Source organism: Microcebus murinus, chromosome 8 (genome assembly GCF_040939455.1).
Source record: "Microcebus murinus isolate Inina chromosome 8, M.murinus_Inina_mat1.0, whole genome shotgun sequence".
NCBI lineage: Eukaryota > Metazoa > Chordata > Mammalia > Primates > Cheirogaleidae > Microcebus > Microcebus murinus.
In genome coordinates this window covers 64087134-64114024 of record NC_134111.1, presented here as the reverse complement: position 1 = coordinate 64114024, position 26891 = coordinate 64087134, and the positions used below count along the sequence as shown (strand labels likewise).

The following is a 26891-nucleotide window of genomic DNA, read 5'->3' as shown; positions in this document are numbered from 1 at the left end:
CATTTAACATTTATTCATGTCTTTTCATGGCTCATAGTTCATTTTTTTCTCTGAATGATATATGGATGCATATTAATGGATGTACCACAGTTTGTTTATACATCTACTTATTAAAAACATCTTGGTTACTGCCAGTTTGGGGCAATTATGAATAAAATTGCCATAAACATGCAGAGTTTTGTGTAGATAATAAGTTTTCAAATAATTTGCATAAATAGCTAGGAGTGTGATGGCTGAATTTAATGGTAAGATTATATCTAGTGTTATAAGAAATTGCTAATCTGTCTTCCAAAGTTGCTGTACCATTTTACATTCCCACTGCAATCCTATTGCTCCACATTCTCACCAACAATTGTCAGTATTTTGGATTTTATCCAAATATTATTATGCAATATGGAAGCTTTAGTTAAGAACAGACTAATATCATCAAGTATAGCCGAAGTCCTAACATTTTATATTTTTTTCTTCTGAGATACAACTAGCAATTAGAGGAGTATGGGTTCATATACAGTATTTATAGCTTTAAAAAATTAAAATTTAACACAGAACATAATCCACAGTCTATCACATGATCAACATGATATAATTCACATATGCCTAAGCTTAAAATCTCAGTAAAGAAATCTTCTGTCAATTAAATTTATTTAAAAAAAATAGTGTCATGTGTTTTATAGTTATTTAGAATTTAAAGAGCATTTGTATTCATTCAATCATAGTTAATATTGGCAATAATTTTGATCTTGGGCCAGGTGTGGTAGTTCATGCCTATAATCTTAGCACTCTGCTGTGGGAGGCCAAGGTGGGAGAATCACTTGAGGCTAGGAGTTCGAGATCAGCCTGGCCAAAATAGGCAGACCCTGTTTCTTATAAAAAAAAAAAAAAAAAAAAAGGAAAATTAGACATGTATGGTGGCACAAGCCTGTAGTCCTAGCCACTTGGGAAGCTGAGGTGGGAGGATCACCTGAGCCCAGGAGTTCCAGGTTGCAGTAAGCTTTGATTGGGCCATTGCACTTTAACCTGGGCCACAGTGTGAAACCTTGCCTCTAAAACAATAAAAATAAACATGATATTGGTAAATATTATTTTCTATTTCTTAGCATTTTTTTTAGACAGAGTCTTGCTCTGCCGCCCAGGCTAGAGTGCCTTGGCATCAGGCTAGCTCACAGCAACCTCAAACTCCTTGGCTCAAGCAATCCTGCTGCCTCAGCCTTCCAAGTAGCCGGGACTACTGGCCCACACCACCACATCTGGCTAATTTTTTAAATTTTGAGTATAGACTGGGTCTCATTCTTGCTCTTGCTCAGGCCAGTCTTGAATTCCTCACCTCAAGCAATCCTCCTGCCTCGCCTCAGCCTCCCAGAGTACTAGGATTCCAGGCATGAGTCACCGCATCTGGCCTATTTCTTAGCATATTCTTAAAATTATTTTCTTATTTCATTTGTCAAAATTTTTAAAGATTGTCTATAAAATGGTATGAGATATTATTGAAAAATATTAGAGCTCATATTTTCATTGTTTATTTCAATAGGAAAATACCTACACCTTGTGGATTTTAGGATACTAATATGAAAATCCACTTTGATATCTATAGGCATAAACAACCATGATATGGATAATCAGAAGTTTCTGTTAAATAATTCACACCATTTTATGTACACTGGTAGAGTAAAAACCCAAGGTAGAGCAGTCGCTAGTCAATGATCTCTTCATCGTAGGATCAATAGATGCTTCCTATTCTACAGAATTAACTCAATGAAACATGTTGGATAAAGTTTTCTGGCATTAATAGTTGCATATGAAAAGCTAAATCAGTAGGTGATCAAAAAAACATCATTTACATGGGTAATATAATTTAAACAGTATTATGTAGCCCAATCATTGTGTAGCATTAAGAAAAATACATGAAAACTAAGAAATAGAAAAAACTTTGCAAATTTGTTTTTATAAAAACAACACAAAAACACTTTTCATGAAGACAATTACACACACACGCACACACACAAAGAGAGAGAAAGTATCTACATGGAAACTAAAAAATGCTACATGTAAAAACCTCGTTGCAAATTAGTGAAAATATACATGATTATTGTTCTTTAGAAAAAAAATTTGTTGAATACAGCAGCACTGGGTTGATAATATTTAGTATAGTTAAGTAGTGGCATCATAATAACAATACTTCTCAATCAAAAGGTTGTATGTACATTGATTAAAAATGTATCTTACTTTAGTTTTTGTTTTTTTAAATTAAATTTCTTACAAAAGCTTAAAAAGTGGTGGTCCTGTCTGACTCTAATACTGAATCAATACTTAAAAATCACATTTTTGTATATTTATAACTACCTTTGCTCTAGCTCATATTAATTCACAATTATTATGAAGTATCAAAAAAAGTCAAGAATGAGTTATAAAATCAACTGGACAATTATGTAATTCAAAATAAGAAAGAAAAAGTTTCTGTATTATGATCTATATAGGCTGACATATATTCCATACAAAAAAAGATTTCATATTTGGGAGCAAAATTCATTTAGGCAGAATAAAGATTTTTATATGCAAACCCCAGTTTGATTGGATGTATTAATTAATTGATGGTGCTTACAACTACCCTTCCTTTGCAACCCTATGTTTAAAAAAAGTGAATTACTATGAAACACTATTTAAATTGTCTGCTTTAAAACCAAGTTACTGAAGTGTGCTAATAAGCCTTCCATTTTATGCTGATCTACAACTTTTAAAGCCATATTTTTAACCCAAGTAGTTGGCATAATTTCTAGAGCAATGAATTTATTCTGGGAAATCTAGCCGCCATGATTAGTGGTTTGACTGCAGTATTTCCAACTTATTGCAGTAAGCTCCCACTCATGTACTTGTGGTTTCATATATACCAAAAAATATTCTATGATGAGTGGTGATTGGAAAACATTGTTCATCTCACAATGATTTTTCTGGCCACATAGACATACTATAATCTCTATCAGTAATCTTGAAGTTTTGGCAGTCATAGATAAACATTATTCTTGCCAATATATATTCATCATTTATAGCATTTTCCTTTGATGATTTTGCTTTTAGGAATTGAAATTTTAATAAGTGTGACTAAAATGTTTCCAAAATGAGTATCCTGAGCTATTTCAGGATTTGGCTTAGACCAAATTAAAAATTACATTTCTAGAAACTTCAGTTCTGTGTACATACATACATACATATATATATATATATATATACATACATACATACATATATATATATATATATATATATATATATATATATATATATACATAGAGAGAGAGAGAGAGAGAGAGACTACTCTCACTGGAAAGGGAGCATAGTCACAGTGGAGATGTAGCCAGGGATCAGAAATTTCAATTGTCCCTTCAGAATATGTGCATTTGAGGCATTTAAAAGGATCCGTGAAGAACAATAACTTGTTTTTTCTTCCACTCTATACCCACTTAGAACAGTCTCCAGTTGGCACAAAAGGACCTCATCAGAGAAGTCTTTTAACATAAAGCATCTGTCTTAAGTACTAAAAATGTGACTTCATTTTTCCTCTTAAATACCATCCCAGCTGACCTTTTGAAACAGAGCTGAAGTTTCTCTCTGCTTTAAATTGCTCATTCTCATGAAGAACAATAATGAATTAATGCATTTATTTTAGTCTCGCTTGGTCTTTCTTGAGAGCAAGCACATTCCAAAATAACTCTCTGCTCCTTAAATTCTAGTTACATTGTTTCCTTTAACTGCCTCAAAATGAATTCATTATTACAATTTTCCTGATAATTTTTAAAGAAAAACATCACTGGTATTAGATGTAAGTTAATATCAAATATTACATAAGATAAAAATACTATCAAACAGATTTTAACCTAAAAATCAAAATGTTAAAACCTTGTCTTCCTTCCACTGTTTCACTTATTTTTGCTTTGTTTGTTGTTAGACAATTTTCATGCATAGCTTTTTTGAACATTTTTGTCCAATTTTCCTTTGACCTTCTAATTTTTGGTTGGGAACAGTGAGGGAAACAATCTGGTTTTGATGGAATTCCAAATTTTTGTAAGTGTGTGTGTATTCTAAATAAACTCAATTAGGTCATATGACTCATGTGCTTTCCATGGCCTCATTGGTTTTATTTTCTGTCTATAAACTACGTAATTAATCTTATTTGATCAGATGGACATTCTTGATTGTTTACTTTTTTAAAAAAGTTGAACTGTTTGCTAAGAAGGAACTTTTGTTTTAGGTACTTTTTTTTTTTTGATAAAATATTTTGCAAAGGATTGTAGAGATTTGATAAATTTGCATAGCAGAAATAAAAACTCCAGACCCTTGTGGAGTCTGGGCTAGCTGTTTTCTTTAGCTTCAGCTCTATGATTGAGGATTAAGGAGAGGATACAGAGTAAAGAGAAATGCACATGGCAATTGCTGCCTTTAGAAGACTTAACAGTCATATTGAGGGTTTTTAATGTTCTCTGTTTTTTCATTCCTTTATAAGGAAAACAAACAAGCTACTCAAAACAGCTACTCAAAGAGTATAACTCACCATATCAAATGCAAATTTTATGTGAATCCATTTCAAGAAAGGATTCCAATATTCACATTCACACACATGAAGCTTCATTATAAAACCTAAGCACATATAGGCAGGTTTCTACAAAATCCAGGTATGGAACAAATTCTCTGTGAATCTAAAATTTCTATCAATTTGAGCACATTTAAGAATATTTGTGTTTTGACATTTCAATGTAGTGTTATATGTTTCAGCATTTTGGGGGGAGGGGCCTGGCATTTTCAAGGTTTAACGTTTACTTGGAAAGACGGAGAGCCTTTGAATTTCTTTGAGACACACATCATTCGTCTTGAAGTCATCCTGAAAATGTGGCAAGCCACTGATACTTTTGTAGAGAACCCAGTTCCATTTTTCTGGTGTAAATATATTCTGAGGTCTGCTTTTAAATGTGTACCTAGGAGTAGGAAAGTTTGAGAAAGGAGAGAAGCTTGGAATCATGGTTTTGCCTTGCATTTAACTTTGACTGTTGCGAAGGGACATAATTCTATACAAGCTGTTTTGATAATAAAGAGGTGGAAAAGCTGGAACAGTTTTGTGATCACTCCTGTCCTTTTATATGGGATTATTATTACCTCTAATTCCCAGGCACATGCACTACTTACTTGGAAGCCATTGATTCCATATTTATTTACAGCTAGTATACAAATAAAAGAATGTGAAATATATAATTCTGACAATGTTTTTTTCCCTTTAAATCTTAGGTTTACTTGAGGGACTTTATTCCTTTTTTATACCAATAATAGCTAAGATTTGTGAACTTCAGAAGCCATAACCCCCTTACATGACTTTCCCAAAGTCAAAAAAGACCAGTCTAAACCCATAAGTGTAACTGTAAGGTCATAGCATAGAGTTTTAAATTTTAGTTCAATTGTTCTCTATAGGCTAGACTTAGTTCAGTACAGGTAATATTTTAACTACTTAAAAATTCAAGTAAATTATGATTTAGAAATTTTCAAACTGAAGTGATTCTAAGGAAGTAATATTTGTTTTCTTATTTTCCATTGGTGGCAGGAAGTCATGAAAGAGTAGCCAGCTTATTTTTAGGTCTTTTCTTGTTTAATTCCTTTTACGTAGAAAAGATGAAAACTGCAGGCATTATCAGAGAACTAGGGGAAATTAAAGAGGAATCACTGTAGAAACAGCTTTTCATATAATTGCATCATTCTTATTACTCCCTGGCCGCCAAATTGTCCAACTTGTCTGAAAAATGAACAGGTCAAATATCTGTGCACAGCCACTTGGCCAAATGTAGGTAAGTTGATATCGCTGAAGATTTATGACTATCCCTTTACTACCTGTCTCCTCCCATTCCCTGTACTGTCTAGCCTAAGTTGAGTTTATTTTTCTTTAATTAAAGTGGCTATGAAGAATAAAATAAAGAACTGAATAGGTAAATGGAGTGTGTGTGTGAGAGAGAGAGAGACAGAGAGAGAGAGAGAGAGAGAAAGCAATTAGTATTTGCTAAATCTTTGCCAAAATCTCTCTGCATATACTTCTGACATACGATTACCTATTTCTTTAATGATACTCATAGTAAATAACTGAATTTGAAAAGTATACTTTAAAAAGTAGAATATATACAAAGCATTGAAAAATCATAAACATTTTAAATGGGTCCTAGAATTACATGATTTTTTTTAAGTATTAGGAGATCCAGACATAGAATTCCTTTTTTTTTTCATTTAAAGTATAGCCCAAAACAAACATCTATCTTTGCTTTCTTTGCAGGAAAGAACCAGTATCTGGATTATTTCCAGGCCATCCAGACAGTTATTTCAACTGGAACAAGTGACCTTTGGAACAGACTAGAACATAGCAGCCTGGCCAGACAAAGGGGAGGGAGTAGTCAACTGGGAAGGACCCCAACATGTACTCCTGAAAGCTCATTTGAAATAAGAGGAAAAATATAAAGACAGATAAACGAACTCAAAAATATTGAAAACCAATGAAAACTGCATGACCACAATATCGGATTCAAGGAAGATATGGTTTGAGTTTTTAGCTATCATTCTTTAATACACATGCTCAATAAATACAGTTCTCCACTCCCTTGAGTACAGGGAATGTCCTGTAATTATATGACATTCACCCTTGAATTCTCACAGCCTCTTTGATGCTGAATAATCATTCTTTTGTTTTTCCTCTCAATTGGGCCAGATTTCCTTGGTCCATGATTCTATGGTGGTTGTTAAACATTCTTAGGCAGAAAATTATCAAGAGCTTTATTTAGCAAATTATTGATGCAGTAAAAGTTAAAATAATGGTAAAGATTGTATTGGAGAGGAAAAAGTGGTTCTCTTCTCCCGTTATTAATTTGAAGGCACGATGTTTTGTACTATCTAAGACAGTATAAAAAATTTTAGTTTGCATCATTATCAAGAAGCATGCTAAAGAATTATTCAACCTTTTACTGAATGCTTATGGATAAAGTACTGTGCTTGTCACTAAGGAGGATAGAAAAATGTCAAGGAAGTCCTTTAAAAGGGTTGGTAAAATAAATGGCAACATTTTAAAATTTATTAAAAATACAAAAACAGAGTTGCTTCCAAGATATCTTAGTGATTTTTGCAAAAAATATTAACAATGATAAGTTGATTAGGGTCAAGGTACTGAGAAAATACCTTGGGATTTCAGAATGTTCTTTCATAGAAAACTCAGGTCCAGTGTGTATTGGAAAATCCTTTTAAGAGGTAACTTCGACAGCTTCTAGCTAGGTCCTCTTTAATGAAAACGGTAACATTTGAAAGTCTTAATGCATGGAGTTTCAAAATGTCTATAGAGTCACCTGCAAACTAGAATAGTTTGGTTCAATGAATTTTGAGTGTGCATTTGAATGAATGCCAGAAATGTGGCTAAGGTAAATAAGATAAGGTAAATTTTTGCTAAACTTTTGTTACACAGTTATGGTGGCACTATTAACTGAAGCAGAACACAATGTTAATCATACAGAAATAAGGAATTTAGCTATTTCAATTTATCATGTCATGTCAGGAAAATGAGAACTCAACTCCTTAAGTATGCCATCTTTTGTATACTATTAAACTATGATTTGGGAAGTAGTGTTGCTTAGAGTCTATGAAGTAGAGTGAAAAGGAATGAATCCAAAGGCAATGACTTCTGCAATTTAAATAATATCTGTATTTCATAAAATTTCCTTATCTGAAAATAAGAAAATTGAAGATTATATATGATATTAGGAGGAGTTATTCTTGCTAGATAAAAAAAAAAAATCCCACTTTGAAAGGATTCTAGAGAAATTATGCTTTGGGGGAGAGAATTTCAGAAGTGGATTATCTTAGACCTTGACAACATAAGATCAAAACGTGTAACGATTATGTAAGAATTAAGGTTTCTGTCAAATTTGTGACATGGGTATTGAAGAAGAAAGATTTTGGAAGATTTGTCTGAAGTGATTTAGAAGGAGAAGACATCCAGGAAATGCCCAGAGGGATATGAGGGCAATAGCAGCCATGCCCATTCCACAGTTTGTGAGCTGCCTGTGAAGGGTGTAGTTTGGGTGGAGTCTGAGATTGAGTTGTCAAAATTGAGTCCAAGATCCTTCAAGTAATTTAACAGAGGCCTAAACTCAAAATCATGAGTAAATATTCAATTTGGAACTATATACGGAAACACTGGAATAGCAAAGTATTGACAGTTTTTTCCATGATTATGCTAAGTAACACCAATAAGAGTAAAAAAAAGTCAGTATTTAGAAATTCAACAACATAATATATCAGAAACTCTATTTGAAAATGAATTGCCATACTATGACTAAAATTGTTTGAGTAAAATTCGTGCCCAAAATATAAGAAACAAAAAGAGATGAAGAAGATTATTACCATTAGTCTGTCCTGATAAACCTCACACTGTATGTCTGACATAATAGTAGCTAGTGTGAGGTGCCTAGATTCAACCATGCTGAAATATGTATGTTCCTGGGAAAGCTTTTGGTTCACACAGTACTTTAACATTAGTACATATTGGTTTTCATTTAGTAACTCATATGCTTTCCTAACTTTTCCATTATGACAACAAACTAACTGAAGGCAAGGATCCTGTCAATTTAACAATATCAGTTAACAATATCCGACATGTATAACACGCCAGATGTTTTCTGACATGTATAACACGTGTTATTCACACAACGTGAGTAATAAGTGAATTTTATTGAATGAATTGAATTGTTCATTGGGTGCAAAGTCTGTATGGGAGTCCTGTGTGTCTCTAAAATACTTAACACCAAGTTTTGAAAAGGTTCAAAAGTTCTTCGTGATAGAACAGTTACCCACAAACCACATTCTATTATCAAGTCCACCTTTTTAAGACTATCAGCTAAGACACCTTTAGTATTATTGCTAGGCTCAAAAAGCCCCCAATTTGGAAAAGTGATATTTACATAATACAGTTATTGCACCAGATGCTTTTGTTGAAAGGAACCAAATCGTGACCTCTCTCATCAGCAGGATCAAATTCATTGTTTTCACAACTGAATGATATTTGCTCATAAAGCTAAAATGTGTGTGGGCTGTAAGAAATGAAGTTAAATGTAAAGCCCTTTCTTTCTTTGTTCTTTGCATCTTTCTCTTTCTCTTTTTATTCTTTCAACTCAAATTTATCACCTAGAGAATCTATCATATAATTAGCTTTAGAATGTGTCTAAATTAATTAGAGATTATTTAATGAGCATATTATACAATTTAATTTATTTAAAATCATTTATTCTCAGCAAAATCAAACATATCATCGTGTTTACATAGAAATACAATTTTCAACCAGATCTTCATAAAAATGCACTGGAGAAATAAAATGTTCATCATTAATGACCAATTATGTACTATTTAATCATGCCAGTAGCAGAATTGATTACCATTAAAAATTGGTAAAGTAACATATCTTAAATGTGCAAATACCATCTTAGTACTCTATTGTGTTACCATTGATAATAAATGGCTGCTAAATATATACCTATTACATAAATCTTTTTAAAGTACAATAAAAATACAAATCTATCTGTTAAAAAAAGCCACATATAGGGCTTCTAAACATCCTCATTATACAAATTCCAAAATACTATATGACAAACAAAATTATAAAGACTCTTCTTTATGAAACATATATTGCCCTCTAATTAAGACACAACCAAACAGATAAAGGAAAACACACTAGAAGACTCATATATACCATTCAACATTATGGAGATACACACAAATATAATATTGCATAAGCATATTTGATTTTTTTTCCTAATGGAAATGTACCTTTAGCACTTGAAGAAAATTCCCACGAGTAAAAGAAAAATCTATTTTTGAGGGCCACCTCCAATATAAGCCCACATTTTTATTAATTTTATTTTTCTCGTAATGTAATGAACTAAATTAGAAATTTTCACCAGAAATTTTTGTTGCACTGAATACAAATTAGTCTGTTACATAATGGGCAGAAGTATAGGAAGCAAATGTTGCTTTTAAAGTCAAGGTTCATCAACACATTAAGAATGAGGTCCAAGAGAATTAAATTGCTCATGTTCAAGACTAAACTGAGCAGCAACTTGATTTTTATAAAAGATGAGGTTCTGACTTCAACAAAACAAATGTAAATCAAATTTGCTAAGTAAGATTGATAATTCACATAAAAAAGTTGTCATAGATGTTAAAGTATGAAAATTAATGGGGCATTGCAAAATAAGCTTTGGTGAGAAAATAATTTTCTCAAAGAAGAAGCTATCAGAAGGATAATACCTATTTAGGGAGAACAAATATATTTGGTAAAGTAAATATGGGTGATAGATATTGCAACCATAAGTAGCATATATTCCAAATAACTTTTAGGAATATCAGATCAGATAATGTTTAGCTGTGATAGTAATATAATTTATCTCATTAGAAATAAAATTTTAAGTTTTTTGTAATAGCAGATTTTCATTATTTTTCATAATCCTTATTCATGAAAAAACTTAAATATTTAGAGTATAACTGATAATAACTAAAATTATCACTTTGTATTTACTAATATTTAATAAATACTCTAAATACATTGTTTTAATTATTATTGGAATTTATATGCTTATTATTTTACCTGCTAAAACTTAGTGACCTGGTGGCATTATATTCAAAGTTAATATTTTCCCAGTGATGTGAGCAGCATTTTATACATAAAATGGCATTTGTCTAATGAATGGCAACATGTTTATTATTTGAAAACAGAACGTGTTTAGTTTGGCATTAATGTATCTCTTCAGAATTTTAAAAAGTATCATTAAGGTATGGCTTTTGGGAAATCAACAATAAATTAGCAGCCTTGAAAATGGATTCAAATTTCAAGGTGCTGATTATTTAGAACTCACACACAAGGCAGATATTTGTATAATTTGTCTTTCAATTATAAATTCATCTACCACAGAAACAGAAAGGATACTAAAAGTATGATACACTTGACAGCAAGTTGTTTTTAAAATAAAAATTATAGATCAATCGTGAAAATGAAGAAAGACATTTTACTGAAATAATTTTCAAAACAGTAATATATTCAAAAATATATTGGGCACATGTATAATACCTATCTTAAAGTAATAATGAATTATATATGCATATAAACAAATTTAACATGAATCAGGGTCTCTTGTTCTTGACATCAGCACCTACTATCTAATGGGTCGAGACAAAATACGGTGCCTTCAAGAGTTAGTCCCATTTTGAACCCCTCCTGTAAAACAGAATAAAATCATTAAAATAGGAAATGCTAATGGCAAAGTAAAATAAAATAAAATCAATAAATAGAAAAGACTATGAACAGAAGTTGAAATCTTCATGCTTTGATCAATTAAGAAACAATTATATACTAATGTTGGCTTGTAAAATTTTATATAGATGTATACTACTGGCAGTTCTTTTATGCTCATTAATATTTTAATGTTTTACATATATGTGAGGTTAGCATTCATGAGAGACAGAAGAAAATAGAAATATACAGAATTAAGTAGTTTTAAGGTTTAAACATTTCTTTTTCAGTAAAGCCTATTTATTATATTACTCTATTATAGCTTATAATAATTATAAAGATTATTATTAATTTAAATATTAAGATAGCTGGACATCAAATTGATGAGAAGTTCAAGATACACTGATAATTTTCACTTTTAATTTCTGGTTACCAATGATTGGAGCCTGGGTAAAATACTTCTTGTAAATTTAATGCCATTAGCCTATGTGGAACATTTTGCCATGGAGAAAGCTTCCCCTACTAGCTCTGCTGTTGATGCAGTGGACTGGCCCCTTTGACTCCTACTTTCCTACCATGCTTTAGAAGTTAATTTGCCTTTGATTTATTGAGCATAAGAACTCAGTTCCTATGAAAGTTTTGTGGATTTCTTTCCCTAAGATTTTGAGTTAAAAGTTAATGACAAAGGATTCTATCCTTCTCTACTTCAAGCTCTCTTTTTTTCTGGATAAGATAATTGAACAGTGGGCCATCTCTGGTCTTACCACCTTTCCCCATCCCCACCCTTGCTCGTAAATCTATGCACACTGGTCTTTAAAAAGATGAGAGACACAGATGCACACTGATCTGTAGAACTGGAGGCCACATTGCAGGTTTCCTTGTAGAAGCCACGTGACAGACCCTTATATATGTTCTACCTTTTTTTCTTACTAAGAAAACTGAAATGTTATTTAAGGAGGTAATTTGTAGTTTGAGGTGGCCATGTGACACATTATTGGCAAACAAAATGTAGACATCAGTCTATTCCTGAAGAAAACAAAATGTTTCTCAAAGAGAAACATTTTGTCTTCCTCTGCTTTGTGTGTTTCATTCAAAGACTAACTATATCAATTTGTGTGTTAGCCAATTGTGTATCTGTTTGCATTTCCACAAATTTCTTTCATTTAGAACAGGTATCTAAATGTACTTAGAGTTGTACAAATCCAATATGAACATCATCATATAGGGAAGGAAGGGATTATGAAGCTGCAAGCCACACTTTATTATTAATCTTCAGAGAATGCTCTTCATTATGTTTATAGCAGAGAGGTAATATAATCAGCAATATAATCACTGCAAAGGTTTTTCAAAATTCCTTCCCATTACATGGAATACAAATTATAATCAGTTGGGTAAAGGTCATAGTACTTACCAATATTTTTTTAAAAAACTTATTCTTATCCCAAAAAGAAATGTTTTGCCATATATATGTATATTTTTCAAACAACTAACAAATGAAAAATGAGTACTTTAAAAATATTACAAATAAACTTTTCTTTAAAAATATTTTATTTGGATATCTGAAGTTCTATATACTATGTCATTTTCTGATGTATTATGAATGATAGAAAGATTGATATGCAATAGATGGTTAGATAGATAGATATGGTAGGTAGATACAGAGAGTTACCTTTGAAAAAGTTTACCATGGAGTACTTTTAAATTTTATCAGTTCATTCTGAAATTAGATCAGTATTACTTTAATTACCTCAAAATACTATTTATCACTGTATTGTCAGTATTGGGAAGGCAGAACAACAACCAAAGTAAAATATGGGTTGATCCCTATTTCAATAATAAAGTGTTTGTATATCATTTACAATAGTATTTCCATGGCGATTTTTTAAGGACCCTTTCAGAGTCCCTTTCAATTTTCCGAATCATCCCTGTTAACAGGTACATTATGCATTACCAGGCGCCTTGGTTTTCTTTCCTCCCAAGATTAAATTTCCCACACGTTTTCTGACCTTTCTTCGTAAGTCTTATTTTGCAAACATAATTTAATAAACTCTGGATCATTCAAAGGTTTCATATCCTCTTGAACTTTAAACTTCTAAATGAAAATGAGGTTTTATTTACTGTATATAATGATGGAACTTATAAGCTAATATCACAAAAAACAATAATTTTCTAATTAATTAAAATATTATAAATTATATGCGTTTTATATAAAATATTTTGCTCAATTGCATTTTCTTATTTTGAAATAGAAAAGTATATCAAGGAAGGAAAAACCATTCATATACATCACCTGTTAACATGTCAAGGCATGTCCTTTTTTCCATCTATAGATTTTTTAAAATAATTTTAATTATTATTTAATTATATTTATATTACATATAATTTTCCTATTTATGTAATACATTACATGTATATAATTTTCTATCTTCCTTTTATCACATTAGCAAAACTAACTTTCTGTATTATTTTGAGTTTCCATAAAACTAATTTGTTGTGACTACATAAAGCGCTATTAATTTTTACAATGATTTGTTTTCTGTATTTTACATTATGGATAAGGTTGCCTATATATTTCCATGTATAGAGATTTAACACATTTATAATTATTTTTCCCTCAGAATAGATTGTTTTAAAGTTTTTAATATCAAATAGAAATAAAAGTATTAATAACAAATTACTCTTCAAAAGGATGTTATGAACTAATCATGGCCTACCAATGATTTAGTGCTTTTTCATAACATTTTTACTTATATTGATTATTAGTAAGAAAATAAAATTGCCTATTTGCTAGATTAAAATGGCATTTACAGTTCTTTATTTAGTTTATGTTTACTTTGATTAGGCAAAACTTGTGGTCTTCTTTTGTGAAATATTGCCTTTAAAATTTATCTGTTGATTTCTCAGTTTCCTGGTCAATTGTCTACTTGCTTTACTTATGTATAGTGATGTATTTATATATTGTTAAAGAGAAAATTTTTTTAAAACTTTAGAAGATTATATGTCCACAATTTTCTTTTCCTTATAAAATATTCTCTCCAATTCAAAAGTCTGATGAATATTCAATTATATTCCAAACATTTAAAAATGCCTAATACCTTTTAAATCTATTTGGATATTTGCTGTTAGGTTTCAAGTGTACATTGATCTTCTCCCAAATTATTAACCAGTTGACTGAACACATTTGTGCACAGTTCTTTCATCCTTCACTAACTTGCCATCCTTTTCTAATGTATTAAATTACTATAGCTCACAAGGTATATTTCTGGGCTATCATACTATTCTTTAATTTGCCTGTTGGTGATATGTACCTGACAGTTTATATTATGTCAAATCAGATAACTACATTATTGCTTTGAAAGAAATATCTAATTTTCTAACTGTGAAGTTAGAAAAGTTATGAAATATGGCTTAATATTTCTCCATAAATTCTTACATGCATAAAATATTTCTGTGATTTCAAATTTAATAATTCAATTCCCTTAGAAATAAATTACTCACAATCCCCTGTAAATGAAAGAGAAAAACTACATAGCTCACTAAGCTTATTAACTCAATATGGTATTCACAGCTCATTATACTGTATTAAGTTGTTATATGACATGCAAAGATAATAGTTAAATGTGTGCATTAGATCAGGCTAGCAAGAGTAATAATAAAAGTCATCATATACTTTAGGTGAAGAAAATATTATTTAACTTTAGTTAAAGTGACTTCACAAGTAAATCTTGAACTGAAAGAAACAGATAAGCAATAAAGACAATGCAATAGTGACTAAGTAATTGCAAAAATAACCTTAAACTATCATTTATGAAACCTCTTTATATACAAATAATAATCAGACACACCCATATGAAACTGCCCTCTGAATATTTATTAATAATGTTTGCAAATGTTAAAGTTTTTAGCTTTAAAATGTTGGAATTTGTTTAATATTATTATGAAAATAATATACCAACCATCTCTGGCGCTACCCACCATGAAAGCAGAAAAGAATAAAAAGAAACATTAAGAAAATATTAGAAACAATAAAAACAAAAAACACCACAGTTTAACATTGTTTCGCTGACACATCATTAAATCATTCTAATACAGTATTTCTCAAACTTATTTCCTACAAAAATCTGATGATGGAAGCTTATATTTTAAAATCTATAGACATTTTTTTCAATTTCGTGAAGATCTAAAAAAATTCATAGAAAAGTAATCTTTATGACCCGCATAATCCTTGAGAATAAGTACTACCACATCAGTGCCTATGTTTGTGTTTGTTCCAACAAAAGCATTAGTCCCAAGTAGTACAAGTTCACTTTTAAAAGCTATTCAAAAAGGAAAGAAATTGATTTCATATGGATTACAGAATTCTCACTAAATAATCATGCATAATTTGAGTGAAAGTTTTATTGTATTTGAGATATGGAAAAGAAATAGAAAAGCCATGCCATCAGAGATGATACATGTTCAAATAAATAGAAGTTTGATATGGTAGTTTTAGTTTCAGTCAAATACATCATCCATCCTGTTAAAGATCTTAATTTGAATTTTACCGATGTTGTAATTTTGCTTTTCTTTAATTTATAATTTTGAATTCAGAACTATATAAAAGCCATAAGGATAAATTTTTGTAACTTTTTGTAAATATTTTAAAATATTATAATAATATAAGTTAATATTAAGGGTCTAAAATAGATTTCATGTAAAAGAGAATTACGAACTGCCCAACTTGAAAATACTCTTTTAACATATTCTTTGAAAACCTCAAGACATATGTTAAATAATTCAACTTTAGAAATAAAGGCATGTTATGATATTTAGAACAATAAAGAAAGTCACATCATGCCTAGAAAATAAGACTGCTACATAGCTGCAGTCTAAAATGAGTGGAGGGTATTTATGTTATCTTCCCAAGGAGGAGTGTAATTACGAGTGATCAGAGTTTAGCCATTATTCTTTTTTTTCCGGAAGCAAAGGATAGGGACTAAATGCATTCCATAAACAGAAATACCTCCTTCACCTTATGTTAGTGTCTTCATTGTCTCTTCTCAACCAGCTTCACATAATTGGTGTCTGTCTGGATTCTACCATATATAAACTTTTTGATGAAAAATAGGATATAATAGCTTAACCAAAATGTAAAGGGCAAATATGAAGAGAAGACTTTATTCTAGTGGTTATAAGAATATTTTTAAATCATGGCCCATTGTATGAAGCTTTTAAAACCAATTTCTTCAAACTTCCAGACCAAGTTAAAATTCAAAAGGAAAAGAGAGAGAGAAATGAAAACCCAACTGGACTACATTCCTAAGGAAGTTGTCACTGGGTGTCTGCTTTTTCAATAAAGGCCCAGAAGTTATGAACTACAGCTACAATGCTTCTTTTCAGAGAGAATGATTTTACTCTTACAAAGATTTTCCCTCATCTACCCATTTACAATTTTGAAATTCATAATTATTAAGGCTGAAATCAAATCTTATAAATCTGGTGTGCTGACCTTTTAAGACTGAATTTCAAAACAATGAACAATTAGAATTCATGTCATTTTTTTTTTAAATGAACCGTCTTATTGCTGTTGTAAATTGAACCACAAAATACCCTATTCTTAACATATAAAGTATTTTTAGGACTAATGTACATTATTATTTTAAAGTAATTCATTTTAAGTAAGTTTTTATAGTGACATTAATTCAAGGAAAAGGTAGTTTTGTATATAACATTCTCTTTTTCTCAGATTAAAAGTAAATAAACCATTTATGGGCCAATCTGTTAAAATAGTCACCTGCATCTCATCTAATTTTGATTGAATATCTGGAGGGAAATCTCCTGCTCCACAGTTAAATGGATCAAAAGGTTCTGCTCCAAACAGGTCCCGTTCTAAAAAGAAGAACATAACTTAGTAAATGAAATGACAAGACATGAGCTGGAGTAAGTTAGATTTCAAAGGCAGTATTATATAAATAAATATTTACATGATCAAATGAGCCAATATTCACATTTATACTTTATGTTGGGCTTCCCTGACCAGTTAAACACTAACAAGGAAAAAAGATCCATATTTTTTTTTTTTTTTTGAGACAGAGTCTCATTCTGTTGCCAGGGCTAGAGTGCCCTGGCGTCAACCTAGTTCACAGTAACCTCAAACTCCTGGACTCAAGTAATCCTCCTTACTTAGCCTCCTGATAGCTAGGACTATAGGCATGCGCCACCATGCCCAGCTAATTTATTTATATATATATATATATATATATATATTTATTATTATTATTTTTAGTTGTCCAGCTAATTTCTTTCTATTTTTTCAGTGTAGATGGGGTCTTGCTCTTGCTCAGGCTGGTCTCAAACTCCTGAGCTCAAACGATCCTCCCGCCTCGGCCTCCCAGAGTGCTAGGATTACAGGCCTGAGCCACCACGCCCAGCGAAAAAAGATCCATTTTATGGCATTAAAAACTATTTAGAATTATTATTCAAAGAGGTTTCTGTATCTTCAATGAAGACTTCTCAATATGAAATTCACCTAATATTTTATAATTAAAATATGACGACACCTACATTTTACTGAAGTAATTTAAATTTATAAAAATTAATATAGCACTCATTAGGGTTTCCCTAACTACACTTATTGATACCTTGCAACACCACAGTGAAGCAATATTCAGGACTGAGTAGATTAGCAAATAGCTCTACTATAGTTCATGTACCTTAATCTCACCTTTTATCTGAAAAAATATAGTACATCATTTCATGTGCTATTAAATCATATTAACTTCCTAAATAACCACAATGAGACAGGTTCTTTAAAATGCCTCTGATCCCAGAAATAAATTTCTTTTTTAAAAGTGGTAGATGTGCAGTATTTAAAAAGCTTTCCATATAAATATTCTAAAGCATGTACTGCTTTTTATCACTAAAGAAGTATCAAAGTTAAAATTCATGTTTGCATTTGATAGATCACAGCCTATTACATGATTTTAAAATAAATAAACCCAATAAATTTCTTTCCTCTCAATCAATTCAAATGCAAACTTAATTGGAAAAAATTAAATATGGGAATGGGTATTTACAGCATATTTATATTTTCTTTTTGCAGAGAACTTCAGTGCTATATAAAAAATAATATTTATGCAACTGGATTTCTACAATATCTTCTAAAATCAGTCTGGACTCCCATTATGAACAAGCCTTGCTTTTCCAGTTTTAATCATTTCTTTCTTTTTCAGATTTTGGTTTATTAAATAAGTTAATAAACATGAAATTCTTAGAATTTTCTGGTTCTGGTAAGTATATAAATGAGAGGGGCATATAATTTATCCTCCAAATACAGAGACTTTTAAAAGTTAAAAATAGCACTCCCAATAGTTATATGGGGACAAAAGCTATAATCCAGAACTGTCCTAATCAAATGGGAATTTACAACTTTACATATAACTGACAGATATTACTATTGCTGTTATTTATTTAGTGCTGCTAAAGCAAGAAATCAAAATTTAAAGATCAGAGGCACTTCTCTTTGGAAGTGTGGCTTGTTTTCCACTATACCACAAGTATATTGAACAATACTTTTCATATAGTTATTTTTTTCTTTTTTAAATGACATAATGAAGGGGAGGGATTGCTGAAAAGAAGAATACAAATTTTCATATATAGATATTCTCGGACTGGGATTCAATAATCACTAGAGTTTTCAGATGAGCTTTAAGGAGTCCTTGACATTCCTGAAATGTAATGCAAAATTGTATTTCAGTGGGCATGCTGTGTTTTTCTGTGAAGAAGTTTCTTAATTTATCATGTTTTTAAGAGTACATAACTCCCCTATAGTTAAGAAACAACTATACTATAATTTAAGGAATGATATTAAAACTATGTAAATTAATAAATGTTACAGAGCTCTTTGGTGTATTTTGCTCAGCTCAGATGTATATAAAATTCATAACAAAAATCATATAAATTCGGTTTCTATGAAAAAAGTTTGCTATGTAATTACTAACATTAAAATTAGTTGAGTCTAAGTTCAGCTTCTATGAACAAAGTTTGCTATGTAATTACTAACATTCATGGAACTTATAGCCAATCAGGGAACATAGTTATTAAACAGATTAAAGTCTGAAATGTATTCAAAAGAGAAACACAGTATTCAATGGAAGTGAGAAATAGAGGATCAAAAACACATTCTGGAGAACTATTAGGATTCTCAGGCACTAAAAAGAGAAAATAAGGAAGCAATCATGCAAGTTTTTGCTTTTATGTACTTAGCAGATAATGAAGAAAAATAAATTAATGAATACATTGAAGAGTTCATTTAGAGAAAAAGTCCTATAACTAAACCCCACTGGTTTAGAGTTTTAGACAATTTTACAATTAAAATGTGATAAACAACTTGTCCTTAAGTGGTTAATATAGATAGACCAAACAGACAGACATATAGGGACAGAGATATCTTGCAATATATCTGTATAATCTCTATGTATCTATCTATTTATCTATATATTTTTACTAAACTTTGATACTTTGAGGGACAGACATTGAAAAATGTATCAAGGTGTTACTTTACTTTCTCTTTTACTTTTAATAAATCTCTTAAAACCATTTAACCATCTTTGCTTAGACTTTCCAAAGGCATTTCAAACTCATCAATGTCTAAAACAGAGCTCATTATTTTCCACTTTTCTGCTGCCAATTTTTCCTGTTAACAACATTTAGTCTAAAATACTGAACTATAATTGAGTTTGAACTTTTAAGCATCATCTTCATAAATTATTCCTCCTAAATATCTTCAAATCTATTCAGTCTTCTAAATTTATATATTTCAACTTCGATTAGAATCTTTCACTGTAGATACATTGCTAATTTATATTTCAAATTCTAGCATGTCAACAGTTCTATTGTACATCATGGTGACTATCATTAATAACAATATATCCCATATTTGAAAATTGCTAACAGAGTAGATTTTAAGTGTTCTCAACCACAAAAAATTGTAAGCATATGAAGTAATGCAAATGTTAATTGCCTTGATTTAGCCATTCCACAATGTATGTGTGTGTGTGAATATATATATATAATGTTGTATACCATAAGGATATATAATTTTCAGTTTTCAATTAAAAATCCTCTGAAATATTAAGAATATTTTCTATATATGTAAGTGTATATCCTTAAAATTATTAATGAAACAGATGTCTTGAAGATTGAAGGCATGAGCAATGAGATTACTCAGTATAGTTCTATGTAGAGTAAATGAACTTTTAATTACAACAAAGATTCAGACAGTATAAGGAAGTGCATTTTTATGTGTGATATTTGGATGTATTAGTAATTTCTTTCTTTTTTTGTTTATTTATTATCTCATATTACATGAGTACAAATATTGTTAGGGTTACATATCTTGCCCCTGCCCCCCTCCCCACCCCGCTATGCCAGAGCTTCAAGTGTGCCCAGCCTCCAAGTGGTGTGCCCTGCACCCACCATGTAAGTGCGTACCCTTCCCTTTCTCCTCCCTTCCACCTGTCCACCTCCCAATAACAGATTTTCTTTTTAGACATTTTGGTTACAGTGTGTATCTTTGCCTCTCCCTAAAAAGGGATAGAGGTAATCCCTTGCCCCCTACAATGCTCACCACATCCTTAAGATGTGAGTCTCCCCTACAAAATCCCTATTGAACACTACCATTTTTTGAGCACCATAGTTTTAGTCTATCAGTACCAATTTGATGGCAAGTAGATGTGTACCCCATTTTCAGGTCTTGTGTCATCTCGCTTTGTATTACAGGCTTAAACTTAATCCAGGATAGCATAAATGGTGCTAGCTCACTATTGTTTCTTAGGATTGAGTAATATTGCAAACCCTATCAGATATTGGCCTAGGCAAAGAATTTATGAGGAAGACCCCTAGGCAATCATTGCCACAGCAAAAATAAACAAATGGGATCTGATCAAATTAAAAAGTTTCTGCACTGCCAAGGAAACGATCATTAGAGCAAATAGACAACCCACAGAATGGGAGAAAATATTCACTCTCTACACTTCACATAAAGGTCTAAAAACAAGAATTTATCTATAACTTAAAAGAATAAACAAGAAAAAATCAAACAACCCCATCAAGAAATGGGAAATGGAAATGAACAGAAACTTCTCCAAAGAAGACAGAATAATGGCCTGCAAACATATAAAAAATGCTCAACATCTCTAATCATTAGAGAAATGCAAATCAAAACCACAATGAGATACCACCTAACCCCAGTGAGAAAGGCCTATATCAAGAAATCCCAAAACAACAAATGCTGGCGAGGATGCGGAGAGACAGGAACACTCTTAAACTGCTGGTGGGACTGCAAATTAGTGCAACCTTTGTGGAAAATAATTTGGAGATACCTCAAACAACTAGAAATAGAAATATCATTCGACCCAGCAATAGCATTGTTGGGCATCTACCCAAAAGAACATAAGTCACTCTATTATAAAGACATCTGCACCTGAATGTTTATGGCAGCACAATTCACTATTGCACGGTCATGGAAACTACCCAAGTGCCCATCAATTCATGAGTGGATAACTAAAATGTGGTATATGCTCACAATGGAATATTACTCAATCCTAAGTAAAATATTTTTATCTGAAAAAAAATTCCAGGATATAATCCAAGTCTAGCGTATGTGTGGAGCACATGCTCAATAAATAAATAAATTAGTGAGTGAATCAGTGACCAGGTACAAGGAAGTGAAAGGGATAAAGAGAGAGATGTGGGAACACTCATAAGCACAAGAACTACTCCATCATGATATCAGGGCATTGGAAATATTTTCTAAAACACACTAAGATGTGTATACTACGGATTATTTCCTTGAAAAAATTATTTTGTATTGGCACAAGACACAGAATAATTTAAAAATATATTTCAACTCATGTAAAGTATACAAATATTTTTATAAGCTGATTTTTAAAGTCCATAATGTTATTACTATATATTTTCAAATTAGTCCTCTAAAATGTACTGAATACATAACATGAGCAATGTATGTTGTTAAGTTCCATGGGGGGAAACAAATAAACTATAGGCCCTGCCATGTACTAAAGCCTTAAGCTAAAACTTTGTACTTATACTCATAATGTCTTAATGTTTATCAGAGAGAGTACAATAAGGTATAATATGCACAACTTTTTTCTTCAGTGTCCCTTTAGACATAGTGACTGATTCATGGCCACTGAGAATTATTCTTTCATTTTCTGGGACAAAGCACACATCAATACACAGCCAAGCATCTGTTGGAAGCTTTCTAATTCATCAAACAGAGGCATTAGTGTTCTTTCCAGATATATGAAAGATAAAATATAAAAGCGATTAATTTATGGCATCTTATATATCAGAAAAAGAACCCTTACATAGTGTTTATAAATGAATAAGTCATGAAATTCATATCATTTATGCATTTCTTCAACAATATCAATACATCTTATAACAAAAATATTTAAACGAGCTCTATTAAACACATCAACAATGATTAAAAAATTACCCCCAGCTATTTTTAATAATTAAGTCAAAACACTAAAAATATAACCCCCAAAACAATAAATATATAATTAAATGTTTTGTATTGTGATGTAAATAAACCTACAACAAACATCATCATTCATGTAATAGGTTCAAGTCACAAATAGGAATGGCTTTAGCAGTATAGTCTGAATTATGAAATATAATAGATTTAACTGATTTGGCACATATATAAAAACATAATACTTTAATAAGTAAACTTGTTAAGATATATAATTTCCCAGAAAGTAGTCATTAAACATTTAAAATATAGCAATGCATACTGATATGTTTAGAACACTTACTGATCTCAGCAGATCTACTGGGTACTGGAGGTGGCTGTGTGCCATTGCGAGCAGGTATCGAAGACTGGTGTGATATTGGAGAAAATGGAATCATATCAAAGATGTCAGTGGAGGGCGACTTAGGTGTCACACTGCCTGCCTGCAATGAAAATAATATGAATTAGGTTCGTATTTCATGTAGATAACATTGTAATGCTGAATAATCTTTGTACATATAAAACATATACAAACAGCAAATCCAGTTGAATCATATGAACTTGCCATTTTGTAGATCAAACATAGTTAAGTATCTGCAGTTTCACATTGTTCCACTAGTTATGCAAAATGCCCATTTGCAAGAAGGAATATAGAATATTTCTGCAAAAATGTTCACAAAAATGATGGCAATACTATTCAGATGGGTATACAAGATATATTAGATTTTTTGTATATCTAGAAATAATTACCATTTGTAGCAGAGAATTAGACATGTTAGAAACTACATAAAACATGATTTCAGTAATATACTTTGCATAAGATTATAAGTTTTAAACAGGGATGATTACATTTAAGTTACCCACCTTCTTAAAAATAAACTTTCAAATGCAATTGAGGGCATTTTTAAAATATTTTCAAGAATATATTTTAACTTGTATTTATAACCACAATGACAACCAACTTATATTCATTGCTGAAGATTTTATCAAGTTTTCTATAATACATAGCTACTTCATAAAATAAATTAATAATCATCAATGTACCACCAAAATCATTGCCTTATCTGGTATACTCTGGGCCAGGACTGAACAAATAGAAGAAGATAAAAATAAAAATCTTATGAAAATATAGCCAAGAAGTAATATAAAAGTGAGACATTCATCACTTTGTCAAACAGGAAAAAATACATGTGTATATATATATACACATATAATCTGCTTTGAAAACCATCTGATCTAATCAGGAATAAAACAAGGAGAATTCCCCTTTCAAGGAGAATAGCTCAAAAAAATTTGCTTTTCCTATAAGATCTTGGGCAGAGATTGCATAGAGTGGTTCACATTTAAATTAGAGTTCTCAAAATACATTTTAATTTTCTGATTCACAGGTGATGCAGGTGACAAAGACAAATAAAGTTGATTGTATGTAAAGAGTGATGAACTTGCTATTAGTTAAAATATTAAAAATTGTTAATATATTTTTTATGCAGTAAAATTGCTGTCATCTCTCTTTAACAATTTGTTTATTGTATCCCTCATCTCTTTCCTGTCACTCAGGAATATTGTTCCCCTTATCATCTCTAATCATTTCCCTATCCCATCTGGCTTCTGTACTTCTTCTCTTTATCAGAATCTAAAAAGGCTCAAATCTTGGCTGTCCTTAAAAGCAAAACAAACAAAACAAACATTTCTTTACTCTGTCTCCCTTTATTCTTCCAGCCCTTCTCTCTTTTTCTCCTCCCTTCAAGGCTGAGTTCCTTGGCACTTTCTGTCCCAACTTTTACTTCATTCGATTTTTAGCTCCTATCAATTAGACTTAGCTCTTTTTGCATTGAACTCTACTAAAAGTGCTTTTACCAATGTCACCAATGACCTGAGTTCCCAATTGCCATGTCTGTTGCATCCTTTGATGTATCTGCCCTATTTTGTCTTTCCGTAGATTCCTACACTATCACCACCCTCTACTTGAAACTTTCTGATGTCAAGTAACCAAAGGGGGGGGGAACAGCATACAAAGGCTTCAGATCTCATCACATTGATTTAAAATATGTCTACTTTTTTTTTAATTATTTTTTTTATTTTGGCATATTATGGGGGTACAGATTTTAAGGTTTCAATAAATGCCCATTTCCCCCCCTCCCCCCAAAAGTCTGAGTCTCCATCATGGCCATCCCCCAGATGGTGCACATCTCACTCACTATGTATGTATATACCCGCCCCCCTCCCCCCTCCCACCTGCCCAATACCCTATTACTGTAGCACCTATGTGTCCACTTAGGTGCTACTCAGTTAATACCAGTTTGCTGGAGAATAAAAATATGTCTACTTTTTGATTCCTATATAAACAGCACATTTTGGCAGAACTAAAAAAAAAATGGGATAATAAAAAGAATTTTCTGCTTAGAAAATTACATGAGGTCTTGGGATGCTGTTCTCACTGAATGGCTTGGGAAGGCCACATTTGGAAGGTGGTGGTATTAACAGTCCCAATGATAGTCTGGAATCAGGCGAGTTGACAGGAGTGACAGAGATGGAAGAAATATTGAGACAGGGAGATGAACCATCACTACTACGCCAGAAAGAGGGTGAACATCTCTGAAACCCGTGTTGCTCATGATCAGACATTTTGTGCAGCAGCTGTAAAGGAATGACAGAAAGAGAAATACACTAAGAAGAGGAAAGAAGGCATGGAGGAAAGGAAAAAGTATACATGAAGATTTATTTGTAAAATGGTATGTTGTTAAAATGATAAGATAATTTTACAATAACTACTAAAATTCAAACATGAGGTTAGAGTTGATTTTCCTATGTGAAAGTATTTAGATTCTGGATTGCTTAATTTGATCATTTTTCACTGAAATATTACATTTTTAGATATTTTAAATAAAATATTGCATTCATTAGGATCCAAGAAGAAGAGTGTGGAGAGGGAAATAAGGAAAGCCTGAAGATTTAATTGGGAGAGGGCCTCTGTGTAATAAGATGGGAAAAGGAAGGATGGTAATGAGAGAACAGCCCTTGAAGTAGGAGTATAAACTCTTGTAAATAACGTTACAGCTTTGGGGCATTTTCAAAAAAGGTTACAACATACATTTTAGATTTAATTCATGAAACATTCTTTTGAAGCATTAGTGTTTGTAATATTATGTCTTTATGATAACAAACACATGGGAATCAAGGTCCATAGATTCTCTGTGACTTATTTCTATATGAGGTAAGAAGCAGATTAAAAATTCATCATGCCTTCTATAGGTAGTGAATTCCAAATGGTAGGACTTTTGGAGGATGGGAAAAGGGAGTTGTCAAGCATCGGAAGCAAATCAGAGAGCATTGTCCTGGGTTTGAACATCAGTCTTTGGATGACTCTTAGGAGCTATTTCCATTACAGCATGGAAAGCCACTGTTGAGCTGGGCTGAGAGAGCAGAGCTGCCAGATGTCAAACTGGTCAATTAACAAGCCAAAATGAAAGTAATAATTAAGCCATTATTTACTTACTGCAATAGCATAAGCAAGAGGCCAGGAAGAAGGTGCCTGCTCCATCAATGCTCTATTTTCCCCATGGAATGGCACTGAGCAAAGGTCAGACATATCACTGCAGAAGTAGGGCATTACCTCATTGCTGAGGGAGATCTGAACAGAAGGTTCCTAAAGTTTTTTTGGATAAAAGCCCAGGGAGAGGAAAAAGAGAAGGGCGAGGAGTAGAAAAGTACTGGATACTGAGTCATAGTGAAGAAAAATGTCTCCAAGGGCTCCAGAATAGGGTGGTCTTGGCAGAGGTACTCTAACAGAGGCCTCAGCCAAGGGCCCCCAATAAGTAGGCCCCTGCATGGAGCTGCCTGGGCTAGAAATGCAGATATACTGAGAGCATGGCCAGCCAGGGGACCTGGGTGCTAGACTGATTTCCTCTGAACTGTGCACCAAATCTGGTGTGGTGAGAGCAGCTCTCACCCATAAGGTTTGCCAGGCAAAGCCTTTGTAACTGCCTGTGATTGGTCCTGAAAGATCACATATAGGGTTTTGGTCTAGAGTTGCATCCCTCAGCTACAAATCCCACTTCAGAAATTTGTCAGCACTAATAGAAATTT

General features: G+C 31.8%; 1 protein-coding gene across 5 annotated transcripts in view; it reads right to left on the bottom strand.

Annotated features, from left to right (window-relative positions):
• Positions 1 to 3316: 3316 nt before the first annotated feature.
• The window catches only part of GULP1 (GULP PTB domain containing engulfment adaptor 1), a 269468-nt gene continuing 245893 nt past the window's right edge, over positions 3317 to 26891 (bottom strand). For 4 of the 5 annotated variants that reach the window (XM_020288299.2, XM_020288298.2, XM_012779464.3 and 1 more), the window contains 4 exons: positions 25218 to 25442; positions 23110 to 23248; positions 17061 to 17155; positions 3317 to 11272 (listed from right to left, as the gene is read on the bottom strand). In XM_020288299.2, the coding sequence (XP_020143888.2) occupies positions 11201 to 11272; positions 17061 to 17155; positions 23110 to 23248; positions 25218 to 25442 (531 nt within the window). In that variant the 3' untranslated portion in view covers positions 3317 to 11200. The remainder of the gene's footprint in view (positions 11273 to 17060; positions 17156 to 23109; positions 23249 to 25217; positions 25443 to 26891) is intronic. The other variant, XM_012779467.3, reaches the window with a different exon arrangement.